A 21,629-nucleotide genomic window follows, 5' to 3' on the forward strand; every position below is an offset into this window, starting at 1 on the left:
ATATGCCCTCAAATATATGAACATAAAATTTATCATTAATTTGCTAATCGGATTCCAATGCTTCTGACTCGAGAGAAAAATCGATGGAAAGCATTAACTATATAGCACATGTTTGTTTGCCGTTCTTATATTGGATATCAATGAACCCTCAGGAAATGTCTGGGTCGCACACTCCCATGTTTGTAGATTTTGGGGGATATTTTAACCCCACGCCTGCTCTTCTCTCTTTTGTCGCCACGCGATACAGATCTCACCCCAGAAATGCTGGCTGACTCAAACACACACAGTTGTTTACTTGCACACAAGCTAGGGGCTCTTAACTAACGCGCTAAAAGTTTGTAGATACCGTGTTCCCGCTTGGCTGCTTTTCTAGTTTTAATCTAATAAGGGTCAACGCGGAAGAAAGGTCTGCAAAATAATGTAATGTTAAATTCGTGAGAAAGGTGAATTTAGAAGTGTAGCTGGTCAGCAATGACATAGTTACGCCTTGAATGTCTTCTTTGAAGCAAACTTTTTCTAACAATTAAGTTATACCGATTTCATAATATAGTTTCTTTGCTAGAATGAAATGTTTTATTCAGTTTTCAGTATTCACATGCAAAAAATAGGGGTAGAGCGAAGTTAATAAAAAACGGCGATTTTCTTTTAATTGAACATTTATATAATTCAAATAACTTTTTCAAACGTAATCATTCACATAGACATTTTGTTATTGCTTTGAATTTCAAAAAATATTAGTCCAAAAAATGGCGAAGGTTGGTAAACAGACTGATAGTTGCAAGTAGACAACGAATGGTCAACCAGAGATCTAATTTCTCCAGCTGTTTTGATTTATCTTTCTTTTGCTAATAATTTCATCCCTGTTGAGATACAGCAGTTAACGACACCATGGAAGTAAATAATGCTTTCATAGATTATTCAAGTCTAACAATGTGATGAAGTTTGCACCAACTTAAACATAGGGCCAGATTTTATTGAAAAAAGTTTTGAAAGATAACAGCAATACCATCAATCAAAATTTGACACTGAGAATATGATAATATGAGAAAATCCTTGTGCGGTGGATTTTCTCTTTCGGATAACATCGATAGCACCCTTCACTCTTCGTTGTCCTGGAATTCCAGGTCACAAATCGGCTGACCACTCTTCAGGTGTAATTTGTTTGGTCGCTCCAAGTCCGTCATGTCAAACACAAAGATGACTAAGAGGAATGGTTACTTTCGCCGAAGCATGCAACACGACGAATGAGAAATCTACTAACTGGAGATTGTGCAAAGCGTGGTTTCCATTATGTTTTCCGTCTAGCGTGCAGGGGAAAATAGATTATATGAACACACGACGTCTTATATATGTACGCATTGCTCTCTTTGAGTGTGGGAAAGAGAGAAGAAACTCTTCTTGCGTGGCGAGCCTTTTTGAAGCGCGTGCAAAATAAATTCGCTGGAATAGGCCTTACTGGAAAGAGGACCAAGTAAAAATATACACGAGGTGCGAGCGTCATCGCAAAAATGGAAATAAGTTGCGAGAGAAATTATACATAAAGAAATCACTGCAATGGAAATGAGTTTTCTGTACATTTTTTAAATATATGGAAATGGACGAAACTTTTTTATACGGTGCTTTAAGCCTAACACTTTATCAGAAATGGAAGAAAAAATTCACCATTTTGATTGCGATAATACATTCCCCAGTTATATAATATGTTCTCTCGCCACCGCGAAGCGAGACATTTCTTTTCACTGTTAATGGATCAAAATTCGGTTCAGCAACTCCGGCATTAATTCAGCTGAAAGCGTTGTAAAACTGAATTCCCACAGAAGGAACGAAACGTTTTCATCCGCTACCGCTACTGTGTGAAAAGTATATCGATAAATTTGCGCGTCTGCGTCATCAACCCCCTTTGTCCGCGCCAATTTGCTAATTAAAAAACCCTCACCCCAAAGTACATCACCCTCAGTCCGCTGGCCGTGAATTCCGTGCGACAAAAAAACTCGCTTGTTGATAAATTAGCTGGGACTAAATTCCTCTAAACCCTTTTTAATTTGTAATTGACTCTGCCGCCCGTAAACAAGCACAACAGGAGAGAGATTATTCGTCTCCTTTTATGTTACAACTGGGACCGACAGCCCTTGTTTTGCTTTTGTCGTGCAAATTACGAGCGCTGAGATGCATTTCATTTGGCACACATTTTTGCCTTCGCGACACTACGTGCCGCGCTGGATATTCAGGAACAACAACAACAAAGTTCTACACAAAACTCACTCTCTGGCTCGCTCCGGCTCGATTCGGGGCACGATTTCATTTGGCGGCGCCCAGCTGCGTGCAGATACAAAATCAGGCGGATCATAAAAGAAGCCGCTCTGTGTATTTACAATCATATCTCGTCCGTCGGCATGCGCTATTCTAGCCGCGTCCGCCGAATATATGCGCTCATTACTCTCCCCCCGCAATCTGGCCAGATCAAAATTTCAAATAGGCCGTTCTCGCAAACAGCAGCCGTGATGGAAAGACTCAAATGAAATTCCCCACGCAAGCTCCCGAGTGTCTGTCGCTGCACTAATATCGAGTTGCGTGGTTTTTCCTCGGCGAAATAAAGAAAAAAGGCTTCATTCCCTCTTTGCCTTCTTCTCGGCCAATGATTACGCGACGTAATCCGTTAAGACTGCCAATAATCCGTTGTCAATCTGCGCTTGGCGGGCACAGCTCTCGACCCAACAGAGACAAATGTGCCGCCACTGCGGGGCTGTTGCCGCCCCGTCCGCGCGCGCCTTATTGAGTTCATTATGCTTAACGCGAAATTGGTGCCAAGTAGAGCGCAAAGCGGGCCTAGCACTTTCTTGTTTTTCCCAGCGGCACCAAGACCAGCTGCCCCCGGAAAGTCCCGCATTGTGGCAGTAGACGAGTTAGCTCTCACTAGAAAACGAAGGCATTTGGCACGCTTGGAAGTGGACTTGATGAATAAGGGGTGGATTGGTTAATTGTGTTATGCACGACTCATTGAAATTTATCACCATTTGTCCTCAGGGACCCCCACTGTTTTAAAAAGTTTCTTTGTTGATCATTGTAAAATTTTCTCGTTTTTTACCAATTTGTTTGATTCATGACAGCAGAACTTGCTTGGTGCTTTCCGAGTTTAATTTCTATAAATGTTTTAATATACGTTACTATATTTTTCAAAGAAATGCACAACACACTCTAAACCTAAATTCACTAAAAGTTTCGGAGATGTTAATTATTTACATTGAACTGGACGTCTTATCAGCCAGGAAACAAAGATTCACCCTTGCAGATTGGGTTTGGAATACTATTGATTTTGTCTGAAAGAGAAAAAGCATACAAGAGGAGGGTAATTGTTTAAGAGATCTCCGCAAGAACGCGTTACAAATATTCATTTCGAATTTAATTCATGTATCTGGATTAAACTTTGTGAATTATAATAAATCAACTGCCAAATAATTAGAATGTGGTACACAATTTTTTTTTTAAAAATGATGTACAAACTAGCCATTCACACTACTGAATTTTTTTACACCCGAAATTCTATGTACGTGCAAAATGCCACCATCAAGTAGACACACTACAAACACAATCGCATTCTCTGGCGTTGTTGCGCAGCCCAGAGGCCCGTGTAAATAGACCGCGGCCGGTGTGTGTTTATTCTGTTTAGTAATGATTGTCTGCTGGCGTTGTTCATCGCGAATGCGAGCCGGAAATTTCGAGCTCGTTGTGAATCGGAAACTCTAAAACGTTACATTTAAACTGGTGATGGTGGAGAGTGAGAGGGACACGACACCCGCAACTTAAGTGTCAGAATTGGAATTCATGCGTTGCCGGCCGCGAAAATTTTAATACAATCAAGCCAACCCGCATCCCTCTGCGCCCTTCATAGAACATTAGGCCGGTCTAATAGAGGCGCTCTGTTTTCCCGTCGCAGAATAACGGTTGAGATTTTTTTATCTGCGGGACGTGGCACTGGTAATGGAATTAAAATTGCGGCTGAGAAAAATCGCATCTCTTGCTTTGCGCTCTCCCCTCGAAACTTGTGCGTGAGAGGAACTTTCTCATTTTCGGTATTTCTATTCCTGCTGCTCCCACTTTGTAAAGCCGATTAAAAATGATTTTAATGTTCACGCCGTGGTTCAAGTGGGAAAGTTGGGTCTACTCGGACGAAAACTGAGGGGAATCTGGTGGAGGAAGGTTGGGGTATCGTTGCTGCTGCTGCTGCTGCATGCGGTTGTGCTGTGCGAGTTTTTTCTGCGGCGTGAGCGGCGATGGCTGCCAGGGGTCAGTTGACAGCCCACTTGCCATCATCTCGGTTGTCATTATACCGCAGTGCTCGGCCTGAAAACAAAAATGCAGCCACGTGAACGCTCACACATCTTTTTACTCGTTTTTGTGGCGGGTATCTATTTTTTGTTGACTCTCTTGGGAACAGGCTGGTGCACCATAGGAATTTAAGCCGAAATTAGCTGCCTATTCTTCGAATATAGTGTCGCGCTGATTCTGATAAGCCCCTCTTTTGTTAACCCTTGGAGGCCGATTTATTTTCCTGCGATGCGGGGGAGTTTGAATATTTTTAGGCCGGGTTTGTCGTAGAATTCATTTAGAGACGGAAAAGTAGTGCTAGTCGAGTTCCAAGCGCCTCGTGACATCAGTGCGAGTAAGCCTCATAGCTAAATTTGTGGCCTTCTTGCTGCATTTACTTGGTGTTTAGAGTTTTAAAGAAAATTGCAAGGCTCAACCCTTCGCACCCGAAAGTTGCGGCTTTGGCTAACGTTGCCAAGGGTGCGGTGTCGTAACTCATAAACGATCGGGAGCTTGGATAAAGGCAGTGGTCGGGGATGAATGCGAATAATTCTGAACGCGTGCTCGGGATGGAAGCCGACTGAGCAAAAAGATCGTGCATGTGAACCGTCTGTGGTAGAACCCACTGCTGTGTACTGACGGATTGTAGAGTGGAATCTATTAGATTTCGCACCCAATTACAATCTGATGGGAAGGGGATTGGTAGTATATACAATAAAAGTCCACCAGACGGGTTTGAAAAATGTAAGGCATTAGTTTAAGAGGACGCGGGCACTTGGAAATGAGTTGATACATTATGGTGGAGCCGGGTCAACGTTATATCGCCTGACAGAGGAAGATGTATGCAACCTGCCCGACAGACACACAAAGCGCGTTGCATAATTATAATTTACTAGCAATATTGCAAAATCATCAGATAATTTGGGGTTAGCGTTAGTATTAAAATAAATATGCTAGCTATATTTATATTATAGATGAAATTCACGTAATGTTTGGACACTTTTTCACCATCGTGTTTAGTAGAATTGCAAACTTGTTTACTACCGGCGGAAAATGAATCTCTTTTGTCAAATAATTTATTTTACGTAAAATAATAACTCACCCCCTGGTGATGCATTCCGGCTGAAGTTGGTTGTTGCGTGACAACGATGGGCACGACCATCTGCTGCGGTGCCATGGGTCTCAGGGGCGTGGAGGTGGCAGACGGGGGCGGCTCTGGGGGCAGCCAGACCATCTCGCATCGCCACCACCAACAGCAGGCGTCGATGGCAGCGTGTCGCAGCCCGCGGTGGAGCACCACAAACAGGCTAGGGTTGACGAATGCGTGCACATAGGCCACATGAAGGGTCATCTGCGTGGCCGAGAAACACATGAACACACGCAACGATTATTATTTCACCAAGTGATGCACTCGTCAACCACAGACGTCGAGGCTACATGCAAATAATGTGGCGGCCGCGGTTGCTGTTCGCTTTTGCGGGAGACTGGATGGGCTGACAGATAGATGTGGTCGGAGCACTTTTTAAATTTTAACTCGCTACAGTTGCTGCAGTTGGCATCGCGTAATTGGATTCTAGCTATCCTCTTTTCCTATTCTTAATTTATTCCCCGATCTAATTAACTGTTCTCTCTAGTGTTATTTTTTATTAAATAAGCTCCTCATTTCTCGTTTGGAAAAATACGAAACTTCTTTGAAGCCAATTGCAACAACATCCAATAATTGGTAGATCAGGTTGTTTCTGTATATAGCTTGTTAAGAGAACTATAGCCATTTTTAAATTTAACTTCAAAGACGCAAGAAACTTCGATGTCTGTAGTTGGAAAGTTATTTATTATTGAACAAAGCCGCTTTCTACTCTTGCACTTGCAGCGTAAATTGAAACGCCTTCAGGTCAAAATCCCCTTCGCCCGACATTTAATTAAGGAGGAAGTTGCGCTTTTGCATGCTCGACGCGTTCCTTTCAACTGTAAATAGCTAGCGGGGAGGAAAGAAAGTAGCAACAAAGGCTTTTTATATGTATTTGAACTTCATTTCCTCTGATCAATAATTTGATGGTAGCAGCAAATTGCTGCGAGGGAAATGTGGCGAGCGGTTACGAGCGTGGCTTGGCAGAAAAATAACCCGCACATGTGTGTGCTGCCGTCGGTTTTTAATTATATATCATATCCTGGGTGAAACGGCGTGCGCCTGTTGTGTTGCTCACAAACACACCAGGCAGAGGCACACAGGACGCCCATAGCTGCGAGCAAAACTCGGCTGCGTGCGTCAAACAAACAAGAACGAAACAAGAGCATTCGGAGATTATTGCTCTGGCCGGGACATAAGATAATCAAGTTTCAGCATTCAGTCTGCGATAGTTTAGATGGTACCTATTACTTTTTTCCTGCTATCAATGTCAGTGTACCACGCACAAAAGTTGATTGCTGTTAAATTCAACTGGACTGAAACGAAGCTGGCTAAGAATAAAATAATATTTTGGTAGATTCTGTCCAATCATATTGATGTAAGTCCCTTAATTCTGCGATATTATGATAAAATTTCACCAAATTTTTTTAGATAGTATAATGCATAACCGTACAGAAATAAGAAGGAAAATCAATTCACCTCGTAGCTGAGCGCACTGGCATTGCGTCCGGGTTGCAGAAGTGTGACCAAGAACAGCGGTCCCCAAAAGATGACGTACGCTGTCGTGATGACCATGAACATTTTGACGCGTTGCACTCCCTCGCGTTCCATTCGCCGGATGTAGTTGCAGATGCGACGGTGGTCCTCACTGCCCTGACTCCCGCCCGCCTCCTGGCTGCTGCCGGTCACGCTGATCATGGTGGAAACCAATCCGGCCACCCGCACAGCCTGCGAAAAGACGTCAGCCAATTTTTCCATGCAGTTTGTCAATCGAGCAAAAACCGGCGATATAGCATTTCATCCGACAAAGAAAATCGATTTGGCTACGTGTTATTCCTGCGCGTATCCACTTTTTGCTGTTTTATCGGCTTTATGTATGCGAGCAGCAGGTGCAAAAGTGGCTTTCGCCAGATGGAAAGCCGATGAATCTCGCTCGGCGCCGGTTTATCTCGAAACACGTTGTTTCGGTAGTAAAAAGTGGATAGGATATGCATCCAAACTGTCGCGACGCAAAGTGAGCTACCCTCGTGAGTTAGGATAAAAGCGTTTCAGTTTCAGCGCGGATTTTTCTTTTGATTGATATCGTTTTCAAAAGATGATACTTTTGATATGATTAATTTTTACCAAATAACGGTTGGAAAATGTTTGCAAGAAAAGACGAGGAATTTTTTCAAATAATCGTCTGATGGCAGCAGATTACTCTCTATGAAAGTTTTCAAGTCTGAAGGGCGTTTGATGGGAGTATGATTGACGACCTTAACAGACTTTCAAAAAGCGGAATCATCAGTGAGAGAAGCAGGCTTGGTGAAATTTCGCGGTCGTTTTGCAAACTCTTACCATGAGTCCAAATATGTACAGTAATGAAATGCATTTGACGCGAAAAGGCAGAAAAGTGCTGATCTCACAGAAGGGCGGTTAGTGTGCGTCGGGTAGCTGCCTTTTTTACAATTCCGCTGCCGTTCAAGCGTGCGTCGAGTCAGGAGAAGGGAAATTTAAACGGATTTGTGTGTGGTATACAATTTTAAGTCTGCCCAGCCAACTGCGAGATCAATAAAATACGATTCTGCGAGTGGATGAGAATTGGTTTGAAATGCAATTGATCATTTTTCCAGACCAACGCTCATTATTTAGATATGTTTACCGAAGTATGAAACATTAAGCAGACCTTACGAAACTTCACGAGAGCCTCTTCTCATAAACGGTGGACGTAAATTATCGGAAAAGTGCTCGCAGAAAGCAATGTTTTATGATCTCGCAATAGTGAAGCCACTAGAGAGCCGAGAGCGTCGCCCGAAGGGCATCTCACGAAATTGAATCGAGCAACGGGCAGATGAAGCAAATTCATTTTTGAGTGGCACCCCTCGTTTCCTGACCTGCATGTTGGATTTGGTGAGGTCGCGATGCAGCTTGTGGAGGTGGAAGAGGGTTAGCGCGACGCAGAGCACGTTGATGATGATCCAGAGCACGTTGAGTATGTAGTGCCGAAACGGGCCGTGCACCAGGGGGCAACTCGGTGTATTGTGGTTGACCTCGGAGTTGGCAGCGAGTGCGCCGCTCAGAAAGGTCGGTCCCAGGTTGATTGTGATGCTTGTGAACCAGATCATGAACGTGCCGAAAAGGACGCATTGTGGCGAGTCCATTAGCAGTGGGGCCACGGTAGGCGCCGAGTTGAGCCGCCGGGCCAGCCGGCCCCTCTCGCTCGCTTCCACCTCGTTCAGCTGAGGAGACAAAAATTATTTCTCATGAACTTGTAGGTAAACAAGATAAAAAGGGATCCTAAGTTTTCGCATGGCTGCAGCCTTCATCAAATCCCTAAAAGGCCCTAGATTAAACTGATTCATCATCATCAGCCTTCAGCCTGTCGAAGTATGTAGTCGCAGAGGTGTAGGCTTACTTTGTCAAACAAGAAAGCCTTTTTTTAATTAGGGCGCCTAAAATCTTAGCTGTTTTTCGATTTCCGTCTAAACGACAATGAATAATTTTAGCAACAAAACTTAACCTACGGTTTTTCTGCTAAATCAAGCCGTCACATAAAAATATTTAATTATAAACCTCTACACAATTTATTGAACACGAGTGCTATATTTTCTCATTTTTACACTTTCTTGATCGCAATTTAACCTTTAAATCAATTTTCAGTTATCACTAAGAGAGAAAAATGCAAAAAGTGGCTTATAGAGTGCTCCATTCCAACCCAATCTGTTTTATGGATTGCTCTAATTATATTTAATGGACCAGCACTCTATCAGAATTGATTAATAAATAAATAACGAGCTCCCTCGCTCGGACTGATCAATCATAAGCCAATTTTTGCACATGCCAACGGTTCGACACGAAGCCCACTCACTCTACTATACCAATTGCTGGCCGGCCTATTTAAATTTCTAATTAGCCGGCGCCGTCCTTTTCATTCCGCAGTTTCCGATTAATAAATCACCGAAAATCGATTCTCATTTGCGGCATGCCTGGAACACAGTCAAAACGGTCTCGAGGGTAATAAACAAGAGCGATAAAATCGTGCGGAAGCCAAGCGGTAGCGTTAATTAAAAAACGCAGCCATCTAATCACGTCGCGCGTGTTATACCACGTTTACACTGACCTCGTCATCCTGCTCATCTCCGGGAAAGACGGGTGAGTCGTTCAGAACAGTGGTGAGCATGTTGACGGTGGAAACAGTGACGAGGAGCAGGAAGGCCGTCTCGACGAGCGAGCACTTGTTAACCGGCTGGCAGCGCAAAATGCTCATTCCCAGGGGCAGCAGGATGGCGGCCCGAGCGCAGTCGACCATCGCCTGATGGAACAAAAGTCCCTGCGACCACCTTCGGCCAAAAAATTGATAATTAGCGAGAGTAGGTCGCTCCGGTCCAAGTTAATGCTACATTTAGTTTGTGTGACGATCAGTGTGGATGAAAGCAAGTTTAAGTATCAAGCAATGCCCATTTGTGAGTCTACGTGCTTCTTAATGAAATTTAGTGAAAACAGCTGTCATATTATCATAAGTGGTATTACCTGTTTAAATGAATTTTTTGATTTTGTTTGCACTGTTTGCTATAGTTTTTTTTCTATCAGCACTACATTTTTTTAACTTTTGATTGGAAAATTACAAGATTTAATTCTTCTTCAAGGTAGTTAAACCACACATTATGTGCATTGCTTGTGAATTGATTTTTTTATTTAGTTTGGGTCTATTATCCAATGCGTCTTAGTTCATTTATAAAGCAGTGCAATATGAAAGGGGCATGAGAGTGAGAAATGAAGCAAATAATGTTAGAGTGATATTTTTTAGATTTACTTATTTTTAAGTCCAGATTAGCAGGTTAATTTATTTTGGGTTTAGATATTGTGCAGGTTTATAACTTTTAGACGCATTCCAACATACAGGTGTTTAATACACAGTTTGGATTGGTTAGCCACCGAAAATATCCGCATTATTTGCATTTTCCTCTGCGAGCTTTTATGCAAATATCGAAGTTTAGATCCCTTGTGGGTTTTGGTCCACACTCTTGTGTATCGTAATCCTAAAGCGAGCTTGTAGAGTTTAGGTATTAGTCGCGATTTCATAAAGAAAAAGCTCTCGTTGCTCGCTACTTCCTCGGGGAAATAACACATTACCTCATTGGCAAATGGATTCCAGCAGTTTGTCCAACTGTAAGAAGGAGAGAAACAAAATGTCATGTGTCAAACTGCAGTAAAAACGCGTCTAGAGGCGCTTTTTTATTAGCAAAGTTGTTTGTTAGTATATATATTACACAGGTGGTTGGTTGGTTGGCAGAGGTGGTGTGATGCAGCAGAAGAACACACATCAAACATTTAAACTGGCACACAAAAGGCTTCAGGAGTAATTTACACTGCGGGAAGGAGTCTCTCTTGCATGGAATTCACCCACCCGGTCATGATGCTGCCTTTAAAGTGTCTAAACGATATTTGGAAGAATTACTTTTCCAAAAGGGTTCAAGCCTCTTTTTGGTAGGACGGCTTTTTGCGAGAATTTTAATGTATGCAAATAGAAATTCCTGAAAGCCCAAGGTTGGCTGGCGGGTGGAAATGAAATAAGAAAAGGGCGACGAACGGTGCTGCTCGGATTTAGCGAAAAGCAAGAAAATTTTGTGTCACGGGACAGTGCCCGCCAAGCCGACCCAGCCAGTCAGTAGTTTCCGCTCTGACGCACAATGCCAACTTGCTAAGCCACGCGCCTGTGTGCGGCAAATGCAAATCCAGCCCTCTAAATGCATAAGCCCCGTGCCTAACGCTCTACCTGCAAGTTGTGTGTGTGCATGTGTTTGCGGCACATTTCGACCGCCGCTAAATGCTAAATATCTGGCTCTATCGACGAGCTCGGCTGAACGAAATTACATTTCGGCTTCGCACACTTCCCCCGCCCCTCGCCCCCGCCGCGAAATATGAGCTTTAGTGAAGAGCTCTTAAAACAACAGCCTGTAAGTAAACCTCAAGAACAGCGTCTCTGCATAATAATCAGCACAGAGCCTCTTTTATTGTTTCACACACAAAGTGCATTCTGTCGCCAGATTAAATTTAGCACTTACCATAATGCTGTCATGACTGAGCAGCAAATTAGCCTCGCTACGGAGCTATGGTGCATTGTTTAATTATGATTCACAGAGTTTCGCTTTGATGGTTTTGAACATGAGGATGATACAAACAAAGCGCATATTACGGAAATTTGCCACGGCACTGGTTATCGGCAATGAAGATTTATGAATGTGCCCACGAGAGAAATTGATTTATGTTCAAGTGAAAGGCGCAGTTCATTTCGTTTACGTATTTTCCTTAATTGGCAATTAAAAATATCAAAGTGCGAGAGTATAATTTAACTCACAATGAAACGCTATGGTTAGGCGTTCAGAAAATCTTTCATATTAGCGTATTTTTCGCAGATCGAACTTCAATTACCATGAATTGTTAAATTTTGCAGATTGTGCGTAACCCTGAGCTCTCTTTTCTTTCGTATCATGAGTTCCCAGTCCAATAAAAAGTTGACTGATTGTGCGGGCGATACACGTAACATGCATGGGAAATTGGATACAGTGCTAACGAAGCTGTGTTCTTTGTTGCTCAAATTTTTCAGAATCGATACTCGCCATTAAGTATGCAACTTGCACTGCTGGATTTTTTTTAACCCATTCTTTCCATGGGATGTTGAATTCGAAATTTATGCATACAGAGCGATGGCGCATGAGCCGAGATTTTGCCCAAGTCGCAAATCCCCGTTTCGAAACAAAGCATTGCGCTACCGCTGTGGGTGGCAGCTGCCGTTTTTCACGTGCGAAAATTTCTCCCGTTTTATGGTTTGTATGTGACGTGCAACTCTCGTCACCAAAATCGGTCTATCGATTCGCGGACGTGTTTGTTTTATGACCGAAATTCCAGAAATTTCGTCAGCAGAAGAGAGCTGGTGCTAAATGAAGCATCGATAGAACCTTTAGTGTAGATAAAATGCTGGTGAGGTAATTTAGCGGTGTCATGTGTGGCTGGTAATTGAAAATGGTGTTCAGACGACGGGCGAAATTAGACAGCTCAGCTCCTTTCTTCTGCATTGAGAAAATTTAGAGGTCTGGCACCACGTAGGAGAAATAAATAACGAGACCAATTCAGTCGCGTTAGGTACCCCACTTTTTGGCTAACTTCTAAGAGCGAATTTCTTTTGGGCATGCAACTTGGCTGAAAGTTTGTTTGCCATCACCATCACTCATTGTCAGTTCACTCAAATACAGCTAAGAAAAATCAGTGGAACGAACTGGATAGGTAGAAGTCTTTGCAATAATTTGCCGCTCGAGTGGAATTCGTGGTGTGGGATCTCGCAGTACCATTGAAGCACCATTGACACTGTTCATGGTGGTAATTGTAAGATATCAGTTTCTTTAAATATTTTCAACTCTCGGATTGGAAAATGCGTGTTAATTACACACATAAAAACATTTAGCTGTTTCAAAAGTATCAAGCTGAAAAAGAAATCGTTTTCTTTATGTTAGATTTATCTTTTATTGCAGTATGCATTTGAGAAAAAATCGTTAACATTTTATTGTAAATTAATGTATTATGATTCCTTTTTTAAATATTATTTTATTTGCCAATCTTGGAACTAATTTTAACCACAAATATATTTTATTCTTCATATAATACTCTCCTAACGCATGCACACAAAATTTTCACTGTATAAAGGCTTACCATTTCAAATCACTCGCCAGGGGACCGGTGATAAATCAGGATTTACAAAAGCTATCACTCATCAAAATCCCTTTCGTGAAGAGCAACCGATTTCAGGGATTTCGGCCTTATTATTCACACTGTTGTTCTAGTTACAATGCTATTTATTGATGGGGCGAGGACCCATATTTTTTTATCTCTGCTAGGTTTAAGCAAGCCATTTGGATGCAGCAAGGGTGGATAGGGTTTGGGGCAGTTTTTTCCAAATCCGGGACGACTCACCGCCTGAGTTGTCTCTTGGCCAAGATCAGCGCCATCAACGCCAAATTGGCCCCCATACCGAGGGCACACAGACTGAAAATGATTCCGGCCTCGAGGGTTCCGCCGGGGTGGCACTGAAAATTCTTAGTGTTGGGTCCGTGGTGCGTGGCGTTGGACGTGGCTCCGCTGCCGAAGCGGAGATTCGCGCCGATCATCTTCGCCACCGCCGCTGCTGCTGCTCAATCTGTCAAAATATTTCACGCTCGGATTAACTCAATGTCGGGAGGTGTTCGACCGAGTAATTGATAAGAGCTATCAAAAAAGGTCCGCACTTTGGCCGGGCCAATTCTTTTGTCGCGTTTTCGTCCGGAGCAATTTGATAGAACGGATTTTACGAGCAGGTCAGGCCGATCGTTTATTCAACGCAGTACAGCACCTTCACGTCAGTTTATCAAGTCTATTCTACTTTTCTTGGCGGTTGGCCTATCTATCGCTGCGAGAAGAATACAATAGGCCATATTTTCCGCGAAGGAATATCAATTTTCATCATTGTCAGAAGGGAGAGAGGCACATTGTTGTAATATTCGTAGCTGAAACCACTTTAGATACGCTTTTGAATATTCTCAAATGGCCACCTCTGTAGGTTGTTTTATTTTAAAGACTTTTTTGCACATCGGTTCATTTTTAGGTGCAAAAACAGTTAAAATAACGTTAAAATCTTTTTTAACCAATTTACCTCGAATCTTCTCCCAATGTTGTGGAAAAACAGTCGTGGGTTCTGTTTATGAAATAATTGTTTAAAAATATATTTCCTGAAAAATACCCCCTGCGATCAGTCTATTGAAAATTTCAAACCCCACAAACTGAGTGTGATGTTTCTTTTTCGCTAATTACTCGCTTTCTTGATTATATTTCAGCCTCGCTGCCTTTTCAAACAAGCGATGGTGCTGCACTAGCACAGAACTTTCTCACTTGGCGTGAACTCGCTTTCATAAAGTTAGACAAAGTAAAGGCGCAGAGTGAGTAGGGACCCACTTCAATGCCTACCTCGCCATGTGCCTATTCATATTCGGCATGAATCAATTAGCAATCATTCGGAGCTTCTTGTGTCGCAGATACAATCATTCGCGCCGTATCATTAGAAGCACTGTATAGGCAAATCAATGGAGCGCTAGTGCACAGTCCTTTGACAGTTCCGCAATCAGGTGACCCAGAACGGCATCCAATAAAGCAATTAGAAAGATAACGGGGGTACTCTGGGCAGACAAAGCAGAGCGTCGTCTTGAGGACGTGTAGTTCAAAACTTAAGTCACGGAGCACAACTAGTTCGAGCCGATCGATTTTCGGTGCACTGTATAAATTTGATGAAAAATTAGAACACGCTCGCAACGCAAGTAATATGCATCGCAAGCGCCTTTGTAAAAGCTATTCGCACTAAAACTCAGGATAAAATCGCAAAATACCTTGCGGTTGTTTACCTTATTGAATTTACGACCGTTTTACAAGAAAATTTGCATTTTCATTTGCTAGATACGATTCTCATTAAAAATGTTTCGCATCTCGTTGCATTTCTTCCGTTTTCATCTCTCTTTTTTGTTTGCTTTTTCAATTTGTCATCCTCGCTTCAGACAGCACGTCCCGAGCACGTCGACGAAATTGTAATTCAAATGCGTGTCAAAAAGGCAAACAAGAGAAATGAGAAAACAAAAGATTTCCCAACGCTTTTTTACTTTGGAAATAAGCCGGCGTCAACACAGAACACACCCGGGACATAAGTCAGTCATTTTTTATTCAGAAGCACTCGGTGCATTTCGCAAAAGCTACTTTGCAGGCGCTAGCGGGAGAGAAAGAGAAAGCGAAGAGGGAGCGGGCTGCGGCAAAACTCGCGAGATTTCGAGTCGTCTCTCGTGCTTAAGCCTCCCGCTGCTGATAAACAATGCGCAAAGACTGACACGGCATTAATTTCGCTAGAGATCCGATCTGCAAATTGAAGAGAGCTGCTGCGTCGGGCGTAATTATTTACCTGGTCGCAAAACCGGCACTCTATCGCTCTTGCATGGCGAATGTGTGCTCGCTTTCACATGATTGCCGAGCGCACAACTCTTAGCAGAAATGGCACTCGGGGTGTTAAATAATAAATGTCGCTAACTGACGCCGGTATTAAGGCTGCTTTGCTCTGCCTCCCTGCTGCTGGCGTTCGTCCTCTAGTTTGTAATAATGTCGTGCTAGCTGCATACACATACATATATATAAATGCATGTACGCTGGCCATTTACAAGAGTTTCTGTCGGGAGGTTCGCATTCTCAAAAGTCATCAGAAAAGAAAGTGGGTGTAAGCGGACGCTTTTAAAACGCTCATATTAATATACGGTGTCCTAAAGATGACATTTCTGAGCATCAGAGTGCAGGAGTTATATTCACGGTACTCACGTACAAGCAAAAAGTAGGATATGACTCAGTCACATCGGTTGCATTCCTTGGAAGTGATGCGCTTTTGACACCAGCATAAGCAAAAAAATAAATAAATGATTGTGCGCAGTGAGTGACTCCAAGCTAATTCATTGCCTCGGTTCTCGCTTAGATATATATACGTTTACTACGCCGCGCGGCTCTTTCCAACAACTCTGTGCTCTTTACTGTTATACACACATGTTCGTCATGCAATTCCAGCGACAATGAACAGCAACAATGAGCTAATTATTTATTCAAGAGCACAACCCACTCGACGGAATTTGTTTGCCCATAAAATAAAGTGCCGCCGGAGCCGTGAATTCTTGATCTAGGCTGCATTAAAAATGCAATTTACCCTGGCCGGCAACGCGCGAAATGAGATACGCCTAGTTGCTCTTTAATTAATGAGCGTCTCGCAAGCGGTAAACACACTTTTGTGCCGGTTCGTCTTTTCTTTGGAAGCCCGAAATTCAAGCCTGATGTGCCGTTAAAACGTCGTTAGCAGCGCAAAGTTTGAGTTCGCTGCAATGTGTTGCGTGAATTATTAACATTCTCTACTGTTTTGCGGGGGGAAAAATGGACGTTTTTGTTCTCTCGTGGAAAATTAATGCGCGGCCAGTTGAGTTGTTATCGGCGTTTTGAGGTCGCATGAGTTCTCCCTTTGCCTGCTGGCTGTGCAGTTTGCAACCGACCAATCATTTCTGTGCATTCAGTTGGAATTCGTCAGTTTGTTCAGCCGCTCTTTTCCCTGTTTATCTACAAACTCATAAATCCCTGTTTGAGCAAAGTTTCCTGTTCCGTTTTTGGTCTAGAACGTTCATTATTCAGACTGAGCAGATCGTATGTTAGTAAAACTTCAATTTGAACGGATGCTTTTATATTTTGTTTAACGATATCAATTGTTTGTTCAACGCTGCAAGATATTTTACTTGAATTATGTCAAGCTACATAATCCAATAGCATAACCATCTGCAGCAAAAGCTTTGTGTCGGATACATTCATGTATGACACTGAAGCTTGCAGATGGGTGCGCTAATTTGCACATTTGTGCATGTTCAATTATTTGAGCTTGTCATTTGCAACATCAGCTTGCAGTAATGTTCCAACAATAAAAACTTTAAAGTTTCCCAGTTCTCCTCGGAGACTTCCTTTAAGCATCAATAACGAAAGGATGGCGTTCTAAGTCGACATGTGCTCCAGCTTCCCACTAGACGCTTGTAATACTTTCCACTCGAATGGGGTGTCCAATTACCTGCTACAAAGCTCCCCCAAATTAAAGGACTTCTTTTAATCCTATATTGAGCTTCTCTGCCTTCTAAATCGAAACTCTCAATTGGATATTCGGGTGCTGACCACCCTGCAGAATAAACGCGACTCTTGGCTGAGTCAATATTATCAATTCCGATTAACGGGTTGCGGAAAAACGTGCTCTCACACTGTGTATGCTAGGATATTCGTTGAATTACATTGCAAATAAAAATATCAATTTTTTAGTCATTGGTTTGAATACTTATTGCTTTATCAAAATTTCTGCTTAACTTACAATTTATTAGGGCACTGAATAACTGTCCCGTTTTTAATCATTCCTCGTGCACTCCACGAGGTTTTTATCATATTAATCTATTCATGTTTAAACTGTAAAGCCACTTCATCTTCTTGTTGTTCAACCCGCACATTAATTAAGTTTCAATTTGTACATAATTTGAAGCTTCATACTGCATACGAAGAAAATGAACCTCTTTTTTACTAAAGATTCTTAAGGTCGGTCTGAAACTGCACCACATCAAACCTCTTTGCTCAAAATAACGTAGTTTATAAGATTAATGAGATGATACTTTTTAAACTTCCGGTCATTCCAAAAACGCCTTAGTAATATTTTTTATGGATTCTTATGTTATTCACTTTATGACTTTCCCATATAGTGTTAATATAATACTGTTTAATATAATACTTTCTTCAAAGATATGCGGAACGATTTTTATACAGCCTAGAGACTGCATGAAAGTAAAAATATATACAAAGTAATAGAATAGAAATGCAAATGGAATGTTCAGTGATTTGAAAATGAATCGCTCAACTTTCGCATATCAAATACAGATCCGGCAGCAGCTCCATTTTCTGAAATTTTACGGTGTTTTTAGAGCATTCGGATGATATTCGCGTTTCCCGGCCGCAATGTCATTTTTATTTACACGGGCCCGTGCGCCGTGCTCCATTTCCCCAGCGCATCGTCCGATTCGTGTTTACATAACGCGCTGGAACACTCTGGGCGTAGAGAGTCAAATTTTCCTCTCTGCTTGCACTCGCTATCTCATTTTGTTTTCAGAAAAAAGCATTTACCACGCGCGAATCCAAGTGGTAGGGGCTGTGAAAAACAGCCAATGTTTTAATCATGTTACATAATAAGTTTCCCTTCAACCGAACACTGAATTCTATTTCGTTAAACGGAGCTTCATAAGAAGTGTTTAACAAGCTATACGGTTTGAATGTTTTAAAAAAAGCTCGAAAGGATTTAAGACCGTTCAATAAACCGCTTGCTCTCAATGATTACTGACGAGAGAAAATAATTTTACAATCGATATTTGGCTTAAAAATATTTTGCTCTAAGTTTTCAGAAAGTAATTCCTAATCAGGGTCATGATTAACAATAAGACTCACATCTCAATAAAATGTGTTTCAAGAACTCGGTGAGCAAACAGACAAGGAAATGATTAAGTATTCATGAAATGCTGATACCTGTAATGCTTCTTTAGTTCGAAATTTATGACAAAATCCACCCGTTTTTAAACAAATAAAATTTTAATCTTTCTGTAAATTGGAAACTGTACTTAAAATAAACCAAAGCAAACCCCAATTATTTTTTTAGTTAAGGCATACATATACTCATGAGATATGTTTGAAAATAATTAATCCAGTTTGGGCAGGATTATACTATTTTTCACAGCCCTTCTGAACATCAAAGCTTTTTTCTCAAAAGGTCTTCGCGAAAGGTCGTTGAGACGCACACCTTTCTTTTTAGCCCGAACCCTTGTTATTTGCACTCGCCCACAGTCGGTCTGAACGTTAAATTAACAAGTCCGCGGACCCTTTTTATGGGCTCCAGTGTGTTTCTTCATGTTATTTGGGTGTTTATCGAGTTGCTGGTTTTTATTGCACAATACATGCTTCTCATTCATGTGCGGCAGCCATCTTCGCGCTGCTTGTTTGCCAGCCAACCATCCGTGGCTTTTCCCTAGTGATTAATATGTGCTCCGGAGTTGGATTTAGGTTCTTGAATTGCACCCTTTTTCCAGCAGCTAACCGCGCTCACGGGAAACTTTTCCTATGGATTTGCACGGCGCTACTCTTTTGCACGGCCAGCAATTAGTGAATTGGGCAAGTTCCAAAACACACCACGCGGGTTTGTGTATATTAGGTCAGAGTTGCACTGAGGTTTTAGCTGGCGGGTCGAGTGGGAAAAAAGGAAGACGGAGAAATGACGCCGATTTGGATAAAAAGAGCAAAACTGGAGCCAACTCTAATGGTGTCTTTAGAGAAATCGGAAGTCATCAATCCACTCCGGATAAACACATCCAAGATGCCAATGGGTTGATTTAACGTGTATGCGTTAGGGGAGGGGACCTCTGACGTCCCATATGCGAGTCCCTTTACTGCCATAATAGGAAAACAGTAAACAGCGAAAAATCGACGACGTATTGCACGATGCGACACACTTTTTTAATGCTCTGGAGATAAGATGAGACGTTTTTGTCGTTATTGGCACGCTCGTATGACTGCTTCCCTTATGTATAAGTGCTCTTGGCATGTGAAAAGCGCCGCCAGAATTTTTTAGCTGCGAATTCCTTGGTGGCGTTTTCATTATTTCATTTTGCTGGTCGGGAGTTGACTTTGTCCTCCTCCAGGGTAGGAAGGAAATTGTTTGGACGATCAACTTTCAATGCGGAGCTTTTGAGATCAATAGAATAAAATATGAAATTGAATACGCTGTCATATAATTTTCTTCTATGTGCTAAAAACGCATGTGAAAAAGGATGACTCAGATCGTATTATATTTTTCAATTTATTTTCACATTGCTGAACTGTGCTTTAAAATAGGCAAACTTACAAGAGAGAAAAAGATTCTTTTTAATTTAAACATTTTAGCTACACGATTAAAAACTTCATTTGGCTGAATAAAGCTTAATTCAATTCGTTTTTATTTTTCCTAAAGTCAAAATATTATCTAATAAAATAAATAAAACTTGAAGCGGGAATCAACAATAAGTTTTTTTATGTAAACGAAACAAAGAACTGCCAATGATTTAGGTGTCTTATTTTGTTTTTAGAAACAGTTGTAAACGCTGTAAAGCTTCTTCTCTTGGCCTATGAATAATATGATTAATAATATTTAAAATTTTAATGTCAGCGCTCTTGCGATAGAAGCAAAGCAAAGTGTTTTTAAAGAAATTGCCTTTTATTTTGTGAAAGAGCAACTCTTGCAATTCCGCGCCTCGTTGTTTGTACTACACGACCAGATGTTAAAATTCATAATCACGCCCAGAAGGGTTCTAAATGGTAGTTGGACCGTGAGAGCATGATTATGCCGGCGCTTCAATTTGCCCTGTAGAGTTTTTATATCAATTCGTTTAAAAGTGCTATGCTAATTTGCCTTGCGCGCGCTGCCTCTCGCTCCAACGTACTGCACAATGCAGAATTAGCATAGCGACTTTTTCTCTCCCGCCTGGCAAAGGGCACACACATTCGTCGAACCGTACCGGCGGAAAAAAATTTGGTTCGATCGAAGTCGCACAATACCCACATCAAAAAATTGTGAGCCGCGCGAACAAGAAAGAGGAGGAGAGCCTCTGTAGCCAATCTCTTCAAAAGATGAATTAAAATTTGACATTTCGCCTGGAAACAATTTCCGACGGAGCGTTGATAGCCCCAAGCATATCGAGAACGCAGGCCTCGTCAGCAAAATTAATTAGCAATTTGCGCGACATCAAAGTGCATTCATTACAATAATTTGCGTGCTAGCCCGACTGAGCCGCAGGTTTGACAGTGGAAATCGACGCAGTCGGGTCGATAAAGCGGCAAACACCGGCGTGCACATACGTCTTCATGAAAAAAAGTTACCTCTGAAAGTGCTGAGTGCGAGTTTGAAAGTACAAAACAGATTGTTATACCGGCTGGACGCAGTGCTAAACTCGATTTGGCCGTTAGCTGCTCGGTTCGTTCGCTCGCTGGCACACCACAAGTGATACTGCGCGACCGGCAGCAAAAGCTGCATGAGCAGCGCGCACGCCGGCAGCGCTGCACGCGCCCTCCGACCTTTGGCCTTCCTCCACCTCGGTCGCTGCTCTGCGTAAGCCGCTCCAGCACCAATTTAACTTTAGCTCGTCTTAAGCTCCCCTGGCAGATTAGTGTGTGACCACTTCAAAAATTTCGCTTCTCCTTTTTAACTGCCGCCGTGAGGATTTGCTTTGCACGGTGGCGACTGCATCGGCCCGCTTTTCCGCTCGAATCGAGAAGCTGCATGCTAGTTTAATTTCCCAGTGAAAAATTCTTTATGGTTGTATCGACCTGCGGAGATGTGCACCGCGGAAAAATTGTGTAAGGTTGCCAGGTAACTGAGTTATTATGATCGCTCCATGTCCGCTGGGACAAGAAAATGCAAGCTACGGATTTAAAAAGCCTTTTCCTTAGTATTAAAAACATTCCTGTTAAGTAATATTATTTTTTGCAACGAATTGGGGACTGTTTACTATTAAACGTTGCCGAATATAAATTTTGTAAAACCTCTTCACTGGGGGATGTAGGAAAAATAAACATTGATTTATCA

The 21,629-nt window shown here is 42.1% G+C and overlaps 2 protein-coding genes across 4 annotated transcripts in view; one reads left to right on the forward strand and one right to left on the reverse strand.

Moving 5' to 3' along the window:
* Positions 1 to 21,629, forward strand: part of LOC135940619 (midasin) — a 48,250-nt gene that overhangs the window by 9,651 nt on the left and 16,970 nt on the right. The window lies entirely within an intron of this gene.
* LOC135940620 (uncharacterized) lies at positions 639 to 21,056 on the reverse strand. 3 transcript variants are annotated; one of them, XM_065485592.1, is made up of 7 exons: positions 20,924 to 21,056; positions 13,379 to 13,601; positions 9,531 to 9,750; positions 8,305 to 8,649; positions 6,911 to 7,159; positions 5,408 to 5,656; positions 639 to 4,341 (listed from the first exon to the last, which is right to left on the reverse strand). In XM_065485592.1, the coding sequence occupies exons 2-7, from the start codon at positions 13,570 to 13,572 to the stop codon at positions 4,159 to 4,161; spliced, it is 1,440 nt and encodes a 479-aa protein (XP_065341664.1). In that variant the 5' UTR covers positions 13,573 to 13,601; positions 20,924 to 21,056; the 3' UTR covers positions 639 to 4,158. The 3 variants fall into 3 exon arrangements, with proteins under 3 accessions (XP_065341664.1, XP_065341663.1, XP_065341665.1); XM_065485591.1 differs by having other exon boundaries at positions 20,974 to 21,045; XM_065485593.1 differs by lacking the exon at positions 20,924 to 21,056 and adding an exon at positions 10,544 to 10,577 and having other exon boundaries at positions 13,379 to 13,515.

The sequence above is a fragment of the Cloeon dipterum genome, chromosome 3, assembly GCF_949628265.1.
Source record: "Cloeon dipterum chromosome 3, ieCloDipt1.1, whole genome shotgun sequence".
In the NCBI taxonomy this organism is placed as follows: Eukaryota; Metazoa; Arthropoda; class Insecta; order Ephemeroptera; family Baetidae; genus Cloeon; species Cloeon dipterum.